General features: G+C 40.7%; 1 protein-coding gene across 1 annotated transcript in view; it reads right to left on the reverse strand.

Moving 5' to 3' along the window:
• Positions 1–23750, reverse strand: part of LOC141765707 (DNA topoisomerase I, mitochondrial) — a 44705-nt gene that overhangs the window by 3282 nt on the left and 17673 nt on the right. The window contains exons 10-18 of the mRNA XM_074631901.1: positions 21673–21795; positions 20604–20791; positions 18357–18501; positions 14807–14950; positions 14059–14244; positions 7694–7762; positions 1977–2091; positions 1202–1329; positions 887–987 (exon numbers count right to left, since the gene is read on the reverse strand). Coding sequence (XP_074488002.1) covers positions 887–987; positions 1202–1329; positions 1977–2091; positions 7694–7762; positions 14059–14244; positions 14807–14950; positions 18357–18501; positions 20604–20791; positions 21673–21795 — 1199 coding nt within the window. The remainder of the gene's footprint in view (positions 1–886; positions 988–1201; positions 1330–1976; positions 2092–7693; positions 7763–14058; positions 14245–14806; positions 14951–18356; positions 18502–20603; positions 20792–21672; positions 21796–23750) is intronic.

Raw genomic sequence — 23750 nt, forward strand, 5'->3', positions numbered from 1 at the left:
TAAATAACTAGAAGTAGTAGCAAATGTCCAACCTGCAGAAAACTAAACAGTCAATGTTAAATACTCTCAGGGCTACGGGTGATAGGCAGCACAACACACCACTGTGTAGGTTTGTAACACCACATAAGTATCCTTATTTGTTGTCTCAAATGGTTTAACTTCACTATTGAAAAATCTCACCAGACGTCCAGCAGGACTAAGTAATCCTTTTCTATGCACCACTCAATACTACATAATGTTCTCTGAAGTCTAAACAAATATTTCGATCACGAATTAAAGGAAATACACACAGAAAAGCAGCGGTCCATTAAGTCTCGTCTGTCTTTCTGCACTGCAACGTACGACTAGCAAAGTGTTTGCAATTGCCTTTTGGCTCCAGGCACAAAGACAAAAAATGAACAGCAGTGAAGCTCATCTCTGGGAGTTAACAGCCGGGCTACCACCCCGACTAACATGATATATCACAGTCAATATCTTACATTTCCTATAGCTTTAACCTACAGCTCCTTATTCACGGTGAAGCAGTTACAGAGTATGGTGAAAAAAGAGAGCTCTCCGAAGTCGACCAAAAAAAGCGACATCGTAGTTCACAGTTCACTAACCAACTATTTTACAAAAAGGATGTGAACATTGTGGCGATAAATTACAGCACCCTCGTTCTTGGATTTTGATATAAAAAATACAAATAAATATATATTTTTTTGCATATATTGTTAAATAGGTGCATGATATGACCGGGGAGTTGCTCTAAAAAGGGTTAAAAAGACATTTTTCATTTTTATTCTTTAAACCAGGGTACATTTCTATTAGTATTTGTTGTCAATCATTTCTAATTATTTTAAGGTCCGAATCTTGCTGTTTTTTTCAGCACTATTGTGACACTTACGTCTGCAGCTTGGGGTCTGGGCTGCCTTTGGTCTTGGCCTCCTTCTTGGCCTGTTTCAGCTCCGTCTTTGCTAGGGCCAGCGTTTCCTTTCGAGCATCAATCTGGACGGTGCACATAAGGGCATGTTTTTATATGTGGATTACTCTTGGCTTCAAAATATCATTGACTGGGCTGGAAAGGTTACAAACATTCACTGTCTCTTGAAATCTGCCCTGGCCTTCTTTAAATAAACTGTTATGAAAAAGATCATCATCCCCCGTAAATGTTAATGTGATGAATGATTGTGTCCAATAAACCGAGTCGAGCTGTTCTTACCCTGGCCTGGAGGTTAGCCATAGACTGATCAAAGGTCTTTGGCGCCGCCCGCTGGTGGTTACACAGAATGGCAACTGCTCTGTTCGCCCTGTTGTAGGACAGCAGTTTCTCTGCAGCATTGTCGGACTCTTTGGAGGGTGACAGAACCAGTTATTTTTACAGGAAAATCCCACTGAGAGCACGTAACTGACCAGGATTACGCACAGGAATTGAAAAAGATAAAACCATGCTGGTGTCCCTGATGTTATTATTGCCCACCCACCATCTGCACCACAAATCTTGACCTTGAACACACACACACACACACACATACAAAATTACAGGCTGCTGCTATTTCATTTCATTTATTCAGATCCCTATAAGCTTCATCTATTCCTCCTGGGGTCCACACAACACACACACAACGACCACGTGCCATCCTGCAGATTGGCTCTCAGTGGCAATCCAGAAATGAGAAGATGAGTGTGACACTTCTATCTCCGAATGAGAAACAGTGAGAGGCAGCCAATGGGACCCAGATAAGAGTGAGGCAGAGACAGCACAGCACTGTGTACAGTGATAATTTACTCCTGCAACCTGACATCAGGGTATCTTAAATTAGGCAAGCTAAAAATAAAAAAAAAACATCAAAGGTGTGGCAGTTTTATCATGGGACTCCATGACACACGCAGTCAGGTAATGAGATTATGATTACTGATCCCTGTCTAGCTGCTTTAAAACGCTATTTATGTCATGTTAGACTGCTTTTATAGCATAATGAGTGTGTGTGCCTTACTGTTTGAGAGCTCTTTGAGCTGCTGCTGTAAGGTGATGGAAGCGTTGTATGTCCTGAAGACCTTCGCAGTCAGACCGGCCATGAGAGAACTCAAGTGCTTGTTCAGCTTGGTTGTCTGCCAATGACAAATGGGAAGAGAGAGCCACAACACATTCACATCAGTGTGGCATACGACAAAATACTGTACACCGTCATCACAACACCATCAAGACCAAGTGAATCAAAACTCCACCACTAGGTGGCACTGTGGCATCGTGCCACTGCAGTGTTTAAAGCGTCTGTAATGTACCATAACAAATAAAACGCATACAACACCATCTCTGCCTTCATTATCATCATCAGCCATTAGAGCAGGGAGATTAAAAAAGACCACAGTACCATTTCCCCCTCTGACATTTCCGTAGGTATTATAACAAGTTAGAGCTGTCGCAGCCAGTGGTTAGATAGCCATTAGCTCCTGTCAAATGGCTGCAGCTTCAACGGAACAGCACAGAGATGAAACAAGAGTTAACAGTGGAAAGGGGCGCACGCTGGTGTGTAGGCAAAAAACAAACACGTACGCTCGCCGCACACATAACTGATGTGAGGTGCAAACACGTGGACTTGAGGAGGCAAGATAGCGCGTGCATTTTTTTAAAACAGATGAAAAGCTCACAGACGGGGAAAAGAGAAAAGACATTCAGATGAGCTCACTAGCTCTGGCAAGAGAAGGAATAATTCTGATGATTCTGGTGAGGATTGCAATAATGATGTGGTTTGGTTTAATCAGAGCGGGGTCACGACCCGGCTGTCTGGGGCCACACACGAGTGTGCGAATGTGTGTTTCTTGCTGCAGGAGCCTATTAAGAGTCAGGGTTTCCATGTATACATACGTGTGCATGCATGTGCTGGAAGGCGAACAGGTACACACACACACACACACACACACACACACACACACACAAACACACACACACGCAGTCGTTGCCGTCGTGCCTGACTTGCTAATGAGCTACCTAACTCTGCCCCTGCAATGCTAATGAAGGTGTCTGCAAGTGTGAGGGGCAAGTGTGATAGCTCTCACACCCCCAAACTCATCCATGTCATCTCCTGAGGTATTATTACAAGCTGCCATTACTGCAGAACTAATTTCCTATCTATAACGCAGGTTGCTATGTACTGGAACTTTCTCATTAACATACTGCTAAACAATTTTGTGGTGATGGCAACTAATGCCAGGGAGACAACATAGACTATTGCCATTATAAACTAGCTATGATGATGTGCTTTTCATTTTTTCGCTGGGTGTTCTCTGCCATCAGTTCCCTGTTTAAAAAAAAAAAAAAAGAAAAGGTGGAAGGGATACAATAGAGTGGAGGGAAAATGAAATGTGCCCAAATAAAGCAGCTCGTAGGGACTATACTACACAGCCGCTAGTAATTTAATATTTGACTAAAATGTAGTTGAAGAAATCCCTCTGAGATTATAGTCTACCTGAAAACGCAGGCAGCGTGTTTACTGTAGCTCTAATGACGTGGACTCTGGAGAAGAAGCTTCTAGACAAATCTGACTAACACCTGCATTTTCAGCTCAGCATCAGACATCATCAACATGATGCGTGTGAATGGGCCTGTGTGCGTGCGCAATCACCACGGCATCTAACATTGAGGAGCACTCTTGCTCTCTCTCCCTATGAAATGCCATTCATTACAATTAAATGTTTGCAACACTGAACGCTTACAAGTATTTGAAAGCACCGGCAACATTAAAGCTGGAGTAGGCAGGTTAGAGGAAATATGATTAAAAAAAAGGTTGACAGTAGTGCATGAGACGGGTAATCTGAAAAAAAAAAAAATCCTGTTCCTCTGTGTCCTCCAGTGCTCCTGATGGAATCTGCAAGATTTCACAGACCGGAGGAAAACAACAAATCAGAGCTGAGTTGGAGCCTTGCCGTCTCTGAGCAGCTGTCAATCACTCACAAACTGATCAAACTGTCAAACTAGCGCTGATCAAATATGAATCAATATTCTGTTACTCTAATGCCTATCTCTCACGTAAAGTATTTTCAGAAACATCTTGTAGTGTACTGTTCAGCTGTAACATGTGAAAGTTTGTGACCCCGGCTGCCATGTTGAGATCAGCTGAGGAAATACTAAGCACCGCCCACCAGCCGGAGCAAACTTTCCCATTTTACAGCTAAACGGTACACTACAAGATGTTTCTGAAAACATTTGAGGTGTTAATTATTGTCATTACACTTAAATGTTGTGCAGATCAAAGACGCAATTAAATAAAAAAATGTTTTTTTCAAGGTCTGATTCTGTCTCTACATATTAATTGTTCAATAATGTTTTGTTAAATGCCAAGAACAATTAAAAAAAAAATACATTTTTGTATTTTTTTAATAGCAAAATCCTTTTCTGTTTTCGTGCTGTAAAACATTCACACATTTTTGACGATTCATCTTGAACTCAGAGGCAGTTGTATACAGTAAATGCCCACTTTTGACCAATCAAATCAAATTTTAAGGATTTGATTTAAATCCACTCCATGAATGCCTCTGAGGAGACGCAGAGCTATCCCAGTTTGAACAATTTTCCGCAATTAACACCATGCTCAAGCTAGTTTAGCTCCAAACACCACAGAGGTTGTTAATTGAATAGAGCTTGGAGTCATTTAACTCTATAACTCCCTTTTCCTCTTCGTGTTATTCATTTACCTTGCAGTCCTAACTTTCCACTTTCATATTTAATTTAATGTCTTCCACCACCTCTCTACATCAAGGCCATGTGAGGATAGCAGCACCCACTCATCTTCCATCCTTCTTCCACATCGTCCTCCTCACCTCGGCCGTGCAGCTGATGCCCGGTTGTCAACTTTGCTTTCTCCCTCCCTTTTCCAGCCGTCTTCCACCTTCTCCCTCCTAACCTCCCCTCACCTGGACCAGCTGTCACATTCCTGCCGCTCCGTCTACTCCTCCACACCCACCCGCCGTCCCTCCGCTCTCTCAGTGGCCTGGCCTTTGCGGGTGCCAATCAGTCCTGCCCACAGCAGCCATTACCATTCCACCTCCAACACACCCTGACATTTCTTGACACACTAGAGGGCAGAGAGCAGAGGCACCGCACTCCTTTCTTCAATTGCTCCATCTCCTCATCTCACTCCTGCCCCGTCTTGCATCTTCCTTTTCCTATACCTGTCAATCTTTATATACCAACATGTGACTGCCTCTGAAACCTTCCTCTTTCTTATCTGCATCTTTTTCCCCTCATTAACCCCCTCTCCTCCAAAATGACCATTCATCTGTTGCATACGTTCCCACCTACAACCCTGTCTCTCTTGAGTGTATCACAAGACAATATATTTCTCATCTATCAGAGCACTTAAAGGGGAACAACGGACATTTTTTAAAACATTGATATTATTCTGGAGGTTATATAACAAAATAGAAAAAAATACTGCAACTTGCTCATGTACGCATATTTGCAAGGGCGCGCCGGGAAACCACGAGGTGGCAGCGCCATCACAGTAAACAGCAACTGCCTGGCAGTGGCGATAGGAATGGAATATAGAATTTCAGCAACATTTGTAATAGAAATAAACATGCCGTCACTTTCTGATCTATTTTATGTCAACAATAAACACTAACGTAAAAGGCAGGAAAACTGTGTCATACCTTGCTGACTTCTTTCGTCTTCCACTAGTTATAGTTTATGCAAGGGACTGTCCACTAGAACGGAGAGATCCATGACAAGATTTGGGCAGCAGCTAGCTTGTAGCAGCTTGTAGTTTCCACAGTGAGGAACAAAACACCAGTAAAGGTTCATGTCCACAGGGACGCTTTTATTATCGCGAGGGATAGCCCCGCTTCCCAGCATTGGACACTTGATGGACTGCTACTAGACATAAGGCACCAGGCACCTGATTGGACGAACTTTCCCCCGTGGGTTTGCTGCTCCCAGATTTCAAACCGGAACCAACACGGCGGCTCGTTTGGAAACTTTCTTCTCTTATATCATGAAAATAGTTCACCGAAATGTGTTTCTGAAAACATTTTATGTGAGAAATAAGCCATGTATTTGCCAAATTTGTCTTTATTTTGGATCGAAAACGCTTAGTTTAAATTTCCCCCCGGAATTTCCAGAGGATCGCACCGCCGCCTTATCAGAATGCATTGCACGGCTGCTTACACAGACAATGAATGGGAAGTGTTAAGGTTATGGTTCCCTTATAGCATTGGGTTTAAATCTGAAATGTTGCTTTTGCTTTTCGCATCAACGCCAAATCCTCCGCCATCGTCCTGCCCGTCAACTTTCTCTCGTCCCGTGTGTGTGTGTAAAATCTGACTCCTGCTACTCTGTGCTGAGACTCCACATGGAGCGGTCACATTCACTTTCAGTTTGTAGTGTCCGTCGTCCAACTATGTATTGATAACGCAGCACTGATACGCAGCCAAAATGAACTAAATGGGTTTTATTTCTGCAAAAAAAAAGCAAAACGACGGTGAGGGCGGTGGGCACGTAACGTAATATGTGTATAACCACAACTACTAGGGCGAGCCTACACAACATGCACTGAAATCTTGTCATTTACCTCTCCGTTCTAGTGGACAGCCCTTGCATAAACTATAACTACTGGAAGACGAAAGAAGTCAGAAAGGTATGACACAGTTTCTCTGTCTTATAAGTGTTTATGTTGACATCAAATAGATTCATAAACTGACAGCATGTTTAATTATATTGCAAATGTTGTTGAAATTCCATACTCCATCAGTGGCAGTTACTGTTTACCGTGAGGACGCTGCCACCTTGTGGTCTCCTGGCGCGCCCTCGCAATATGCACGTACATGAGCAAGTTGCAGTATTTTTTCCATCATGTTATACAGCCTTCAGAATAATATCAATGTTTTAAAAATGGCTGTTGTGCCCCTTTAACCAAAGGTTGCCAGGCTATGAGCTGATGTAGCAGTCGCCCAGTTTCCACAATAAGAAACCTGTGTATTGTGATTCTGAATATGTTTTGTCAGCCAGGGGTATAGTCTCAAATAGATGAATAATGCCGTTGATCTTGTTTTATAAAGACCAAGTGCACCCTGAGAAGCTCCACGTCTCCCTGCAGTGGACTAACCATGTGTACAACTGCTGCATGCTGTGTGGCCTTGCTGCCTGCAGCTAGAGGAAGAGGTTAAGAGGACGGCAGGTTTTTATGTGTGGAAATTCATCCGCCCAGCATGCTCACTCTCAATTTCCACTCGCGCAGTTTCATTTTTATCTGCCAGAGTCCATCCCCTCTCTCTTTTGAGACTCCCTTTTCTGCTTTCAGTCTCCCCGCTTCCAATATTCTCCCTCTTCTCCTCACTTTACCCCTTTCATCTCTCCATGCCAGCGGCTCATCCTCATTCAATCTCATCTCTTACACCTTACAATTTAGTCCCTGCTTTTCCTTTTACTGCAGCCAAAAAATAATTCTATTTTGCTTTCACAATTTCTTCCTGCCTTTTCTTCAAATATTACACACCTCGGGGGAGATTCTCACCCTTATTACACAACCTCGGAAAAAATTCAGGTACTCACTTGTGAGCAGTTTTCACAAATACTTCAGGAAAAAAAAAAAAAAACTAATTCCTTTACTTTTAATACCAAAATGTAGTGTGTCAGTGTTTCACAATAGGTTCAAAACTAAACATCAGGGTGGCTAGAAATCATTGAAAAGCAGTTAGTAGTTAGTGAGTCACTCACATTGAGGCGGTCAAAGAGCTCATCTCCAGGTTGTTTGTTTTCCAGGAACAGTTTGAGATTCTTAAAAACCTGAAAAGATACACACACAAATTAGATCATGTATGCATATTTGAAGAACTGGGAAACAGCAAACCAGTCAATCAGTTAGCAGTCATCAATTACCAACATTACTGTGGCAATTTGGATATGTTTCTAAAACATTATAATTATATATGTTAATTATAAATGTCATTCAATATATCAATAAATGAATTGAGAAAAGCGGAAAAGTGACAGCGACCTATTAAAAGCCAGCTTACAAGTCAGATCTAAAACAAAATAAATGACACTAATACTAGGGATGCACCGATCCGATACCGATATCGGGCTGATACTGACTCAAATAGCTGGATCAGGTGTCAGTGACAATGGGGCCGATCTATACAATTTAGTTCTATGTCTACGTCTGATTACACGTGCGTGTACTACATCATGCATTAGCAGCACGCCGGTAGACCGTGCAGCTGAGCGAGCCAACAGTAAACATCAGCTGTTAGGAGGTATTTCACGCCAAAAAGTTCTACGGCTAATTGCAATATCTGTAAAGCCAATGTTTCGCGTGGCAGTAGCACTGCAAAATATAACACAACCAACTTAATCAAGCACCTCCGGAAGCATCGTTTAAGTTTTGACCAATTTATTGCTGCATTTAATGGAACAGTGTGTAACATTTCGGGGCATCTATTAGCAGCAACTTTTTTTAGGTTAGGTTAAAACCTGTTCACACATTGGCAAAAAAAAAACAATTAAAAAATGTTTATAATGTTTATAAAAACTTACATACAGTCACTTTAAGCATGGCTGAGGTTCAGTGGATTTTTCAGTGTATTGAAAAGCAACAATTAAAGGAACAGTGTGTAATATTTGGGGGGCTCTATTTGCAGAAATGGAATATGATATTCAGAACTATATTTTCATTAGTGTATAAACACCTAAAACTAAGAACTGTGTTTTTGTTAGCTTAGAATGAGCCCTTCATATCTACATAGGGATGCTCTTCACGGAGCCCGTCATGTTGCTCCGCCATGTTTCTACAGTAGACCAGAATGGACAAACCAAACACTGGCTCTAGAGTCTTTCGTGTTTTTACGTTACCTGAAAGCCACCGTAGACACGCTTGTGAAACTGCAGTAACATTAGCCACAGAGTGCAAAACTGTGGTACCGCCAGCCGCCGTCTGGTGCTCCTAAAGTAGTGTTATTATGGTAAGGATGGCTTTTGAGCGAGGCAAAAGGCATTACCACGATTTTGCTCACGTTACTGCAGTCTTGGAAAGGGAGGAGTGAGTGGAGGGGTACTCGGTTGCAATCTGCAACCACACTTCTAGATGCCGCCAAATCCTACACACTGTGCCTTTAAAAAGGTTTACACTTTAATTGTATTTCCTCTTAATTATGAACACTTTTTTACCAAGTTGCTGGTGCATTATTTATTATTTTAACAATAAATAATTCAGTGAATTTATATCTATGCATTTATTTGTTACATTTTGTTTTACAAAGTTATGAAAACAATGTTTAAGTCAAGCCTGTTGTTGCCTTACACATAAAAGAATGATCCTAGTCACTTCCACACAGTGAGGCATACAGCTTATTAATTAAACACTGGTATTGGGTCAGTACTCGGTATCGGGACTGAAAAAGTCTGATCGGTGAATCCCTAAAAATTACATTATAATAAACATTAGACACAAGGACCGTGGTGTGTGTGTTTCTGTGCGTGTGTGTGTGTGTGTATCTGGAGCCTGGCTTCATTTGTCCATTTCAGAGCAGAGCCAGAGGAGTAGAACTGGCACAATTACATCTGACATTTCCAGCGACTCTGTGGCTTCCACAGATGCACCGTTACCCCAAATAAACTCGTAAAATATGCAAGGCACCAATTAATGGCAACAGATGCGTTGCTTTAAAAAACACACTGACATATTCAGTGGCTGATTTGCGTGGCAATTTTGTTCCCCCTTGGCAAACAAACTGAAAATATAAAAAGTAAAGTGCAAGTGCTTTTGGGATGAAAATGTAAATCAGTGTCTGTCTAAAAGTCTCAGAGAAGCAGAGACACCAAAGGGAGCTCGCCTAATTGGTTTAGTGATGTGTTTGTGTGTTTGTGTGTGTGTGTGTGTGTGTGTGTGTGTGTGTGAGTGTGTGTTAAGAATAGAAATACTCATTTAGAAAATAAATAAAGAAATGTTCAGCAGGCTGATTGTACCCAACACAATACGTTTATGCATCTGCAGGTGTCCCCACACTCCGGGGCTATTTGATAAAGTCATTCAGTGTTCTAACTGGTGACAAATTGAGTAATAAGTAGGGACTTGTTTTTAAACAATAGACAGATTCACTGAGGCGCCGATCAGTCACTGTGTAGGCAGCAATGGTTGGGAACATAGTTTATTATTAACCCTTTTGGCTACTCCCCGTTCCTGCCATGACATGACTTTTTCCTTTCCATTTAATTACATATGGGACACACAGTATTGGTAGTCCATATCATGCATAGCGTGGCTCCACTTCCTCGCCATTTTTGCATTCATCCCCTATAGTGCTCTGTGTTCGCTGCATGCAGATTTTTTGCAGAAGCAGCAAATTGCGTATACAGTACATATAAGCCAAATGTATAAGCCCAAGTATTAGATTAAATGATTTCAAACCTCTCCGGAGGTTAGAAAATGGAAATCCCTTCCTTCCATCCTTGTTCCGTTTTAATCCAAGTGACATTTAGCGGCAATCTCACTGATTTCCCTGGGAATTGATGATGCTAAAATATGCAAGGGACTAATTAATTCTAGCTAATATGTTGCTTTTGAATGCACTCATTTGAATAATTATACGTTCTGCCAAGAAACAAAACACTGGCTGTCAGGTGCTAACATTTCTTTTTCCTTCTCTGGAGCAGAAGATAGCATGGGCTGAGACCAGAGGAGGGGATGGAAATTTACATATGCATACATGCACACATACACAAATGTGACAGCTGTTTGACAGATTGCAGACAACTAAACAAGAATAATAATAATAATAATAATAAAAAAAGTTTCCAGACACGTTTTGTTTTCTTGTATGTGGCCTTGGCTAACCTGCTCATTATGGTATGCATCATCATTTACTGTATCCGATAAACTAACAACTGACAAGAGTTGCTGCAATACTTAATTACTTTCTGTTCTTTTAGAATACCCATGTTGGCAGTCTGTCAACACATTAGTTTAAACCGTAAAGACACCTGACAGCATGAAGCCTTGCCAGGGAGAAGTTTTTGTACGAGATAAAATTACATTTGTACAGTCAATTGAGCGTGCTACTTAAACTGACTGAAACTGATCAAAAGATTTTGTCAATGTCAACGTTTTTAAAAGGTGCTCAATATGAATTTCAGAGCATTTCTATTGCCTCCACACGGCTCTCAACATGGCGACAACTGAACAGGCGGCTCTCAGCTAACGGTGCTAACAGCGCGAACAGTGCAATGCATGCGAGGCCGGCCCGGCTATGTCAACAGAGTACAGAGAAGCTCGGATTAAAACACACACAGAGGGAGAGTGACTTCATTCTCTGCTCAGGTAGACATCAATATCTTTACATAGCAAATAGTGATTTGCTGCTATATTAATGCTCTAAATCCCATATATAGAACCTTTAAATGAGTTACGGCTGACATATATGCCTGTTTAGCGGATAAAACTAAATCTGTGAATAATCACAAAGCACAGATCATACCACACAAGTTATCTTTCCACCTCCAACTAGTGATTTTATTATTCTTTACTATTCTTTCATTTCTAATACAGTAGAAACCGCTTATAGTTATCACTTCTGTCCGGGTCAAATTGATCACTACAAGCAGATGATTAATATAACCAAATTGTTTTTGTTGATCTTTATTTCTCATGCACATTACCATCTAATTGACATTTGTATATTTATTACATGAATATAAAGTAATGAAACGGACCACTTTGCTATTTACTGACTCGCTGCCAATTCTTCTGCCTCTACCTTCACCAATGGCCCGCTAGGGGTGTTGCTTTGCCTTTTGACTGGCTCTGTGTAACTACAGTGTGAGCGGTGCATCGAGACGAACGCCGCCCCTTTGATGGGGCTCCTCGCTCACTCACCCAGTGAGCGGCATGCAGGGAGGCGTTCGCCTGCATGTGCTGCCCCGCCACAGTGCCGCAGAGCCAGTTGAGGATCACTTTGGAGGTATTACGTACTACTACAAAGTACTGCTTATGAAGTATATGATACTTAGATGCACAAACCACTTCCAGGTTACCTCAGTTAGTGGGTTAAGAACTCACCAACATGAACATGTACTCCAAGAGAAGCAGACTGGAGCAGAGGGACACATCAACAGTTCTAATAGACAGACAAATTAAACCACCACAGCCACAGGAATCAATTCTACAACTGTGCCCGGAGGACATTTCTCAGTTCTCCTCTGCTTCGGGCTCAGTGCATGTCGATATGCATGCAACTGACCTTCTCTGCAGGGACTTCTGCCAAAACCCAAAGGGCAAAACCTAGATTATTATAATGAAAGATATTGGTTTTGTACTGCAATGAACAGCTCTTATGTTAGTTTCTTTGCTGAGGTCTTCTTCTACTGAGAATGGAGTTGCCTTGTATTAACTATTATTATTTCCAGAATAATGGGCCTCATTCACCAATATCTTAAGTTTATTCTTGAATCTGTTCTTAAGAAAGGCCTTAAGAAAATGTTATGTCAGATTCACGTTCTTGTAATGATGAATGCCATTCTCCTCGTAAATTGAAGGCGTGTGCCAGTAAGTTGATCTTAATTAGTACAGGTAAACAACCTGCCAACCCCCATAAAAGGGCATGAGACTGCAGGGCCATGTGCACACACAGAGATGGTCAAGAATGCCAGGACCAAAGTTTATAATATTATTAATTAATAATATTATAATATCGGCAAATCGATAATCAAGTAAAAAATGAGGATCAATGATGTTGATATGGAAAGAGTATGAAAATGAATTTCTGGACTTGATAATTGATCATAAATTATGTTGGAAACCACACATAAATAATGTAAAAAAGAAGAATGTCTAAAACCATTGAAATATTATATAAAACTAAATATATCTTGAGTCAGTATTGTTCCCTCACAGTTCCATACATTACCTACTGGGTGAAGGTATGGGGAAACACATACAAAACCAACACCAATCACATTTTCATGCTACAGAATAGAGCTGTAAGAATTGTAAATCGATCAGATTATTACGAACCAACCTATGCACTATTTATTAATTAATAAAATAGTTTGTATGAAACGTTTGGAACTTTGTTTTGTTACTGTTTGTTTTTGAATACACATTAGTGAAAGGTTTGCCTTATAGGTATAATAAGCTTAAAAGTGGTACTGATAACATTCAGCCACTAGATATTACATTCTCCCTCCCCCATTCCATTCCATTGCATTTACTTAACAACAAGTCGTTGCCAGGCACTTACCGTCAATCTCAGCCATTTATCCTTTTTTTCCACACTAGCTGACGACCCAGACATACCATGTGATACCAACGTCGCTTTACTATTGGCTCACAAGCCTTGTTAGAGGTGGGAATCAAATGTCGGATATCTTCCACAGGGATAAACAAAACATTCATTTTGGACCCGCCGAAATTTTAAACAATTAATTCACAATCATAATATTTTTTTTACTTTTAGTCAACACCTTTCTAAAGGCTCTGTGGATGCATTAATTTTGGAAAAAATATTCATCTACATAAAAATGTTATCAATATGATTTTTAAGCTTTAGCCTACAACTTTTCAGTCAGTATTTTTTTTGTTTTTCCTTTAATGTAATGCCTTATTATTATAATTATTATTTTTTATTATTTATATGTGCATTCATTTTGGAAAATTGTCAATAAGGACCGAAATAAATGATTACTATTACTACTACTCCAAACGTTTAGAAATAAAAAAAAAACTTTAGTGTAGTGTTAGTGTTTATTTATTTTAAAAGACCATAATGCTTTGTAAAATAATGAAAATAATTATTTAAAAATTATAAAAAATATTATTGTAATTTGAATCTTATATTATACAACTGTGGAATTTAAGAAAATGCAATAACTAATTATTTTGACAAACATGTCAGCACTCAAATGTGCATATGTGTGCGTATGTGTGCGCACATTCTGTTCTCACCTAAGAATAAACTGCGTATGTGGGTTTTAAGAAGAAATGTCTTCTTAAGAACGGTTGGTAAATGAGGCCCAATATTTTCAGGTCCAATCAAAACCATGAAAGCAGGAATGAATGTGTGTGTGGGGAAGTGCTTTTGTGTCTTTACCTTCTTGATGACGGGGACCTTGTTGTAGTAGCGAATGGAGTCTTTACCCAGGAAATCGAACTCCACCACACACTCTTTGCCGGCCAGTTTCTCGTGAAGGGTGATGTGCTCCACGCGTAGCGAGCAGCAGCCGACTGTGTCTGCCGTCTCCCCTTCCTCCTTCTCATTACCAGCTCTCAGTGCCAGCTTTTTTTTGGGGTCAGAAGATACAGAGATAAATGCACATCAAATCTACACATACACTCTCCCAGCACTGTCAGCACCAGACCTCCCATTCACAGAGCCAATCAGACAGCTATTAAATATGTACACATACTCTACAAACGGGACATGAGATAGAAAAATGAAGAACTGCACAGTAAACACAACAAAGCACAATCCGAATTCAAATAGTCTTTGGCATGAGCCAAAAGCAATCACACACTCAATCTATCATTTCACTCAATGCAGACCGAGATAATTAGCTTGGGGGTCGCTAAAAGAAAATGGCTACGTATAATCCATTTATCTCATCGCAAAAGATCTTCCATCCGGCTTTGTGAGAAGACTGAAGAGGCAATCAAGACAAATCGCATTGATTTCTAATATGTTCACATGGCTCTCGGTATCAACCTAAGCACTAAGGAGAATCTGCGAAATTGACAGCGGTCTATTTCTAGCACTGGTGTGTAAACATGTAAAACTTGGTATCCTAATTGCTGCATCTCTACGTCAGAGTTTTTCATTGACCAACAGTGCAGAACCAGACCTTGTCTATGAAGTAGAGGGCCACAGCTCTTTGTCGCGAGCGCATCTCTCTAGATTTGAGATCCTGGGTGTACTGCTTGCGGATGTCGTCCACACATGTCTTCAGTTTCCGAGCAAATTCGTATTTCTCCCAGTCCTTCTCTCCCTTCGTAGGATGAAAGTAGGGGAGGGAGTAGGAAGATGAGTGTAGATAAAGAGAAAGAAACAGTGAGCAGGAAGGGAGAAAGTGAAGAAAGGGAGACAGTGAGAAGGAGGGATAACAACAGGGGAAAGAAGAGAAAAGCAAACATGAAACAACTAAAGAAACAAAATGACAACAGTCATTTTCCTTGGAAAGCCTTCGATCAAAACATTACTCAAAATGGCAATGATGACATGAAGGCAGGCTGTTATATCACACAACTACACAACTTTAATGACATTTTCCTCGTCTGTTTGCTGCTGGTTATACTGTATATTGAGACACAATTAAAGCCACCATCAGTGAAGACTCAGGCATATCGTCATGGAGACTAACAGTGGAATAACTTAACCTTTACACATGAAAGATGGAACGAAGGAAGAGGGCGCAAATGGAGAACGAAAAAGAAATGAGAGAAGGGGAAAGAATGACAAGATGTCGCAAACACGTCTTTTTCAGCTGGCATAACACATTTACTCTAAAAACAAAATCATTATGGGATTTTAATATTTTAGAAACAAAAAACTATTAGAACTTAAATGCAAATCTCCTACACAAATAGTTTTATTGACCATGACATGGATGCATGCTTGGTACTTGTAGTTATACAATACAGATCTACCATCAGAATCATAGTTCTGGTCTGTAATCAACAGTGTCAGGACCTATAAGGGAACAAGCTGCTTGCAAGATAACACCCTCTGACTTTGTAAGCAAATGATACAAACATGCTTCAAACAAAAGCACAGGTTTGATATGAAACAAATAGGGTTTAAACTGGCCTTTTTATTCCTATAAAAAGTTTATTTGCGAGTTAAATGAAAAACAGTTGCTTAACAATTTTGTAAAAATATTAGGGCTGTCAATTGATTAAAATATTTAATCGCAATTAATCGCAAATTAATTGCACAAATTTATCTGTTCAAGGCGCACCTTAAAAGAGAGATTTTTCAAGTATTTAATACTCTTCTCATGTCCAGAAACCCTCACAGGTACTGCATTTAACAGAAAAATATGGTCAAATCATGACATGGCAAACTGAAAGCCCAAAAGGCAACAACAGCTGTCAGTGTGCTGACTTGACTATGACTTGCCCAAAACTGCATGTGATTATCATAAAGTGGGCATGTCTGTAAAGGGGAGACTCGTGAGTACCCATATTACCCATTTTCATTCACATATCTGGAGGTCAGAGGTCAAGGGACCCCTTTGAAAATGGCCATGCCAGTTTTTCCTCGACAAAATTTAGCCGTGTTTGGAGCATTATTTACGTTCACGACAAGCTAGTATGACATGGTTATGGAGAGGCGACTGTTTGTTCTAAACAACAATGGCGGCTCCTGAAGAGGTTAGCGTAGCTGCTGCAATAACATCAGTTATATCAAAACTGGAGTGTATTTCAAAGAACGGCAGCAAAGAACAGCATTGAAGACTTTTCTCTATGGAAAAGATGTTTTTCACTCTTCTCCCGTGTCCAACTGGCCGAGTTTGATTGACGGATGGTTCATCCATCACCTGCCAAGTATTTTTTTGAAAGTGCCTGCCCTTTTCCAAACAGTTTCCATTGACGGCTTCTCAGATGGTTCTATATAATGAACCATCTGGCGGGTCAGGTTATGGTGATGTGGCCTCATTTTCAAATAACTGGACTTCACATTTTGGCTGATTAGATTTTAATGTTACTTGTTTATATTCTAACTGAATGTATCTCTGGAATGCAGCACTATTCATTTTAGTGTGTCCAGTTTTGTGTGTGCTAAGCAAGAGGCAGGCTGCCAATATTACTTGCCAATTGGCAGTCACCAAGTTGACCTCAAAGGACTAGTACTAACAATGGCAAGCTGATGAAATGCTTTGAATTGCTTAGTTTACAATATAGGGATTAAAACTGATTCAGCAAACACAGATGTATCTTTTTTATCCCACACATTCTTCTTCCTTGTCAAAACCTGGCGCCTATATTGCCCACATTTCTTTCTTTCTATTGCTGTTGTCAGCCCATGGTGTTTCGCTAATGGAATAAGACAAGAAAAGGCAAAGGCGGAAAATAAGGCTTAGTAGTTTGTTTGAAAATTCATAGATTTTGGACGACCTATCCTAAATACAACCTATGTTGACTATTGTCCAGGGCTGACGAAGTTAACACGGTGATAACGCATTAACGCAAATTTGTTTTAACGCCACTAATCACTTAACACATTAACACAACTTGCCATTTTTAAGTTGTAGCGGGTTTTAAAGCTAGAGTGAAGATACTGGCATCATATGAAACTAGAAAACCTCTAAGGAATCCATTGGTACCAACCATGTCATGCTAGCTTGTCAAGAAGGCGGCTATATAGCGCTCCAAACCTGCACTAAATTTTGGCGAGGAAAAACTGGAATGGCTATTTTCAAAGGGGTCCCTTGAGCTCTGACCTCAAGATATGTGAATGAAAATGGGTTCTCTGGGTACCCACGGGTCTCCTCTTTACAGACATGCCCACTTTATGATAATCACATGCAGTTTTGGGCAAGTAATAGTCAAGTCAGCACACTGACACACTGACAGCTGTTGTTGCCTGTTGAGCTGCAGTTTGCCGTGTTATGATTTGAGCATATTTTTTATGTTAAATGCAGTACCTGTGAGGGTTTCTGGACAATATTTGTCATTGTTTTGTGTTGTTAATTGATATCCAATAATAAATATATACATACAATTGCATAAAGCAAGCATATTTACCCACTCCCATGTTGATAAAGTTTATTAAATACTTGACAAATCTCCCTTTAAGGTCCTTTTTTCAACAGATATAAAATTTGCAATTAATTTGCTTTTAAATATTTTAATCGTCTGACAGGCCTACTAATTTCCAAGGCAGAGTATAAGGTTTTGATTTATGAATGTGCGTTTCTTTCTACCTTTCAGTCAGTGACTGGTCTGCGCTCATGTCAGTGTGGTATGGGAAAGAAACGAAAAAAAAAAACATAAAATACCTGTAAAACTTACCTGACGTACATAATCCATTGTGGTGAATAACATGACAGCTGTTATTTTTATCAAAATTACATTTTTGTTAAGTGGCAAGCAGTCGGGTACATAGATTGCAATGGCAACACTTGACTGGTGGTGCATTCGGGTGCTTGCGGGAAGGTTGGGTAAGTGTATTTATTAACTGAAAAGCCAATCTAAAAAAGTGTTGAATCAAATTTGAGTTATGTAAAGCCACACACGCAAACACAGACTGCCCCTGCCTGTCCCTGAACTATAACAACAAAACAACTGGTTAAATTAAAGTGTTCATTTCGCCCTGAGCTGGTTATGACGTGTGTGTCTGTTCTACATATGTAGGAGCATTTCTCGCCTGTTTGCAGTAGACTGAGAGGCTACCTTGAGTTTTGAGTTGGCATTGAGCATGATGTATTTAATGGAGCCCTGGATGTTCTCAGTCCAGCTGGCCAGCCATGTCACAGTGTTGTCATGTCGAACCATCTTCCAGCGGTGATTAGCAGGCGGCACGGGGATGGGGCCTGCTCTGTAAACGACACAGATAGAGCATGAAAGAATGTGTGTGAGCAGTCGCAGTATTGGAGTACCAGCTACAGCACCCTAAAGAGGCTCAAGCCTTTTTAACAGAAATGTATGACACCAGTGCCAGAAACGGACACTACAGTTGTAATCTCTATGTGAGATGAAGGCTACATTCACACTAATATGTTTTTTGTTTTAAAACAAAAACGATCTCCGTCCAGACAAGCGTTTTATGGCCGCTTCAGAATTAATCTCTGTCCATACTACCATGCCTGAAAACGCATTTAACATGACCATTCACGTACACCGGGCATGCGCGTGCCCGTGTAAACAGGAAGTGTGGGGTGTGACGAATCAGGGAACAACACGTCATGACTGATAAGATCCAATCAAGAACCCAACCTGGGTGTCTGCATCATCGTTTTTAAAAGTTCTCCATTTCTGTCCATCCAGACTAAAACGCAACCCTGGAGTTTAAAAACTAAAACGGGGTCAGCGGCCAGAGTCTGAAATTAACTTTTTCTCTGCCTTCCCGGCAGGCAAGTATTTTTTTTTGATCTAACACTTTTGAAATCCATGCGCTAAAAGAAGGAATACCATTCTAGATCTGATGTCATTCAATGTTTGATATATTTTACATAAAAAACATTATATTCATGGTAAAGTACAGTGTTCGAATTATACTGTAGCTTCCAGGGGAGCCCTGTTTTTCAAGGGTACTGTACACAGTACTATACTGTACTTTGCTATGGTGGATATTTGCATAAAAAACACAACGCAAATGATTAGGAAAAATAAATGATTGTACAAGTTTTAGTATCATAAGCTGCTTAGAGCTAGTTTTAAGAAGTTAAACAGGTCATAATTCCCTCTTTATTATCTATTTCTGTGAAAACATATCCGTCACACAACTGGATATATTCAAGTTTCTCGCCAAAAACGTAATTTTACGAGATTACATTTGAACACATCGTGATAAAGTTATTTACCTTCGCCCAATATTCCTTTTTACTGAACAGAGCTTGAACGCCTCATAATATTAACTCAATGGCACCTCCACTAACGTTAGTAGCTCCATTATTCAACCAAGCAGTACTGTGCTGCCTATCGACTTCTAACAGGTAAAGTTACTGACTCTCCTGTTGATTTCAACACAAATTTGTTTTTCACAGTGTAGCATAATCAGGGAAAAAATAGTGTGCGTCCCCTCAGATTTAGCAGTAGTGGCGCCATGCTTTTGAGCATTTTTTTTTTTTCTCCGCCGTGGCTCCGATCCCAAACAAAATTAAACATGATACGGCGTGCATATGCGTCATTGTGCATGGGTAACTGTCGGAAAGCATCAATACAGAGGAATCAGACACAGAGGCATGATATGCCAAGGAATAGGACAACTAGGAACCCGTTCTCAACAGGAACCGGTTCTCTATTCCCATCACTAGCGCTTTCCCTGCCTGCCCAAAAGTGGCAGATGGCCTGACAATTTCACACACCCAATTTACCCGCATTTGGCGGGTGGCGGGTGCTAATTTCAGACCCTGTTAGCAGCGTTTTTCAAACGTCTCTGTTTAAGGGGCTCGAAAACGCTGGAGTAGTGTGGATGCTAGGCATAAACATAGCAAAAGTTATGGGTTTTCAAACAAAAATGCATTAGTGTGGATGTAGCTTTCTTCCCAGGCTAGTGAGAGTGAATAAGTGATGCATAACTATAATTCTTGAGTACTGCTTTAACAGACCATATCTCTGAGGTTAACTAAAGAAAACACATTCATTTAGTCAAAATCAAAACACGGCACCATCTGTAGCAGTGTATACTACTGTTACCAGCTGTCAATATGGATATGCATTGCTGCATACTAAGAAATAGTAATGTACATTTTGAAAAGAATGAAAAGATGTCCCTATGACTCACAGCTTTTAACCACTCTGTGTATTGAGGTGTCCCAGCTAGAACGTCACACCAAGAGGTGTGACAACTGGGTTTTTAGCAGCTAAGGTGATGGAGTTTTAGTAAATCCTGCTTTACGTCAGACCAGCCTTTACTTATGCATCACTACACTGTCACACATCTCTGTATACAGTTTGATCCCTTTGCCCCACTCTCACTCGCTGCAGTTGATGATGACATTCTCTGGTTGGATCCTCTTCTTCAGCATGCCCTGTTTGGGATGCTCTCCTCTACCCCGGAACAGCCCCGGAGGCTCAATCTTAAAGTTGCCAATGCGCTCTTTGTGTTGGTCCAGCAGGCAGTAGCCGTACTCATCCACTATCTTCTGGTTGGCCTCTTTCAAAGCCTACAACAAACAAAAACAAATAAGAATCTTTATTAAATAAGAATTATTCAGAACCTAAATTATCCACGCTGACCTTATTTAGACACTAACAGGAAGAAGAGTACTGTAAGGCCCCGATCACACAGACACGTCGCTAGAAGTCACGTTTTTAGTAGAGCAGCTAGTTAGTTAGCTGAGAGAGAGAGAAAGAGAGAGAGAAACAACATTTTCCTGTAATCACATTTGATCGCCTGGTTGTGCACACAGCCCCGCTCCACAGCTGTTTTGCCCGACGCCTTTTGAAGTGGCTGCGCTTGTAGCGACGCGCCTTTGTCTTATCGGGGCCTAATGGTACATGTCCACAGGGGAGTTTTTTATCGCGAGGGATCGCCTCGCTTCTCATCATTGGACGCTTTATGGGCTGCTACGATACACAAGGCACTAGGCACCTGATTGGACGAACGCTTTCCCTCGTGGGCTGCTGCTCCTGGCTTTCGAACCCGAACCAACCTGGTGGCTCGTTTGGAAACTTTCTTCTCTTATATCACGAAAATAGTTCACCGAAATGTGTTTCTGAAAACATTTTATGTGAGAAAAAGCCAAGCAGTTGCTAAATCTGTCTTTATTTTGGATCGACAACAGTTAGTTTAAAAGTTTCTAGGAAGTTTCCAGAGTCAGCGAGTCGCGCCAGACGCCCCTGATTTGCATAAAATAGCCTAGACTTCAACTTTATGCAATTAAGGAGCAGCCAACGTGACGCCCCGTCTCTTGAATCGCACCGCCACGCTACCAGAATGTATGGCACGGCTGCTTACATAGACAATGAATGGGAAACGTGGAAAGAACGGAGACTGTGGACATGTACCATAAGTTAAGAGAAGAAAAAAAAGCGTGAACCTTACCAGTTTCTCCTTCTTGGTCATGGCTTTCCTGGCCTCTACCTTGGCTTTATGCATGGCATGCATCTCTCCAAAGTCACATTTGTCAAGATCTTTAATCAATAACCTCTCCTCGTGGGTCATTTCCTAAAAAGACACAAACACACATATTGAACACTGGAGTGTGATCCCTTCTCGAGTCTGAAATTTCTTTTTAATAATACCTGCATAAAAACAGCGATATATCCTTTAATGATAAAAAGATTAGTAAGAGAATATTAATCAGCATCAATTTTGATCATCAATAAATCTTTTCAGTCATTAATCGTGTGATTTTGCATTTTTCACTATTTGACATTTTATAGACTAAACAATTCATCATCCATCCATCCGTTTTCCACCGCTTATCAGGAGCCGTGTCACAATCAATCAAATATATAAAAAAATGATCTGACTAATCTATACTGAAAATAATCGTTAGTTGCAGCCCGAGTATCCTGGAGTGCCAGAATAACTGTCTTTGCCACTTTGAATATATTGCATCAATCATGGCAATACATCTTCTCACCCACAGTTCACTGGTTATTCAGTATCAGAGCTGATGAAATATATGAATTGTTAACTCTAAACTTCAATATTGATCACAGAAAGTATGCACATTTAAACACTTTCTGTGCCGAGTCAAAATCGTGAACTGAAGGAACAAAGAGACAAAGGATGTGCACACAATGCTCCTTCATTCAATTCACTGTGAGCCACTAATACAGAGTACACAACCTTTGCCTGTCAAATAGCGCATTATGCAATAATGCATCATAAAAACCAAACAAGACGAGCATGATCACAGCAGATCGGTGACCTTTCGTTTAATTACTCATCTTTATGGAGGCTGAGCGGACCGAAAAAGAAAAAAGTGGCAGCGTTGTGTAAGGCCAGAGTATAGACCGTCGCCTCCTTGACACAGCAGTACACTGAAGGCGGCAGCAGCAGCAGGGCGGCGGAGTTTCAACTATAATTGTCAACTCTTTTAAAGTTATTGCACAAGCGGTCACCCCATCAAAGAGGTCACTAACAGGGCAGCAATACAGAGCTATTCAGTGGAGGCTTTATGGTTCATCTCGGAAGTTTCCGGTGCTAAAATGTCATGACAACATGAGCAGCATTTACAATGAATTCGGGCAAGAAAGCAATTGCAGCAGGAACTCGAGGCCAACATTTGGCCGTGTAGAGCAAAAATCCCTTTTCAGGTGTCTATTCTTATGGTCATATTGGCCTCGAGCAGCAGAATGTTACAGTAAACAATGAACTGGGCTTTTAATGAGCAGGACATCTTGATCTTATTGTCTTCACGCTTTGTTAAAGCAGTGCTCTTTGACAACAGGGCAGTGAGCCTAATAGTTACTATATAAAAACATAGATCACAATTAGGGCCGTCAAAGTTAACGCGATAATAACGCCTTAACTCAAATTAATTTTAACGCCATTAATTTTTTAAACACTTTAACGCAACTTGCTGTTTTTAATTAACCTCATAAAAATCTGATTGGGTCTTTCCAAGCGCACCGCCAGGCATTGATTGGTAGACGTTTTTACAGGATTACAGCAGCTACAGATGACAGCTCTTCTCCGGTCCTTTTTCAGAGCTCATAAGTAGTGGATCGCTGTCGGGGTGTAAAGACCATTTCAACCAATATAACAAACAGTGTATACTGGATAACATCGTCAACCCTGCCTTTAAGGAATCTATTGGTACCAACCATGTTACGTATACTAGCTTGTCGCGAAGGAGATCAAATAACACTCCAAACTTACAATAAATTTGGGCTAGGAAAAACTGGCATGGCCATCTTCAAAGAGGTCCCTTGACCTCTGACCTCAAGATATGTGAACGAAAATGGGTTTTATGGGTACCCACGAGTCTCCCCTTTACAGACATGCCCACTTTATGATAATCACATGCAGTTTGGGGCAAGTCATAGTCAAGTCAGCACTACGGATGCTAATTTTGAAAAAATTTCTTAACCGTTAACCGCCAGATTTTCCTGCCTAAGTGCAGGCTGAGGCAGCGGGGCTCTGCAGCGTGTCTCCCTGCTCTCTCCGCC

Source organism: Sebastes fasciatus, chromosome 4 (genome assembly GCF_043250625.1).
Source record: "Sebastes fasciatus isolate fSebFas1 chromosome 4, fSebFas1.pri, whole genome shotgun sequence".
In the NCBI taxonomy this organism is placed as follows: domain Eukaryota; kingdom Metazoa; phylum Chordata; class Actinopteri; order Perciformes; family Sebastidae; genus Sebastes; species Sebastes fasciatus.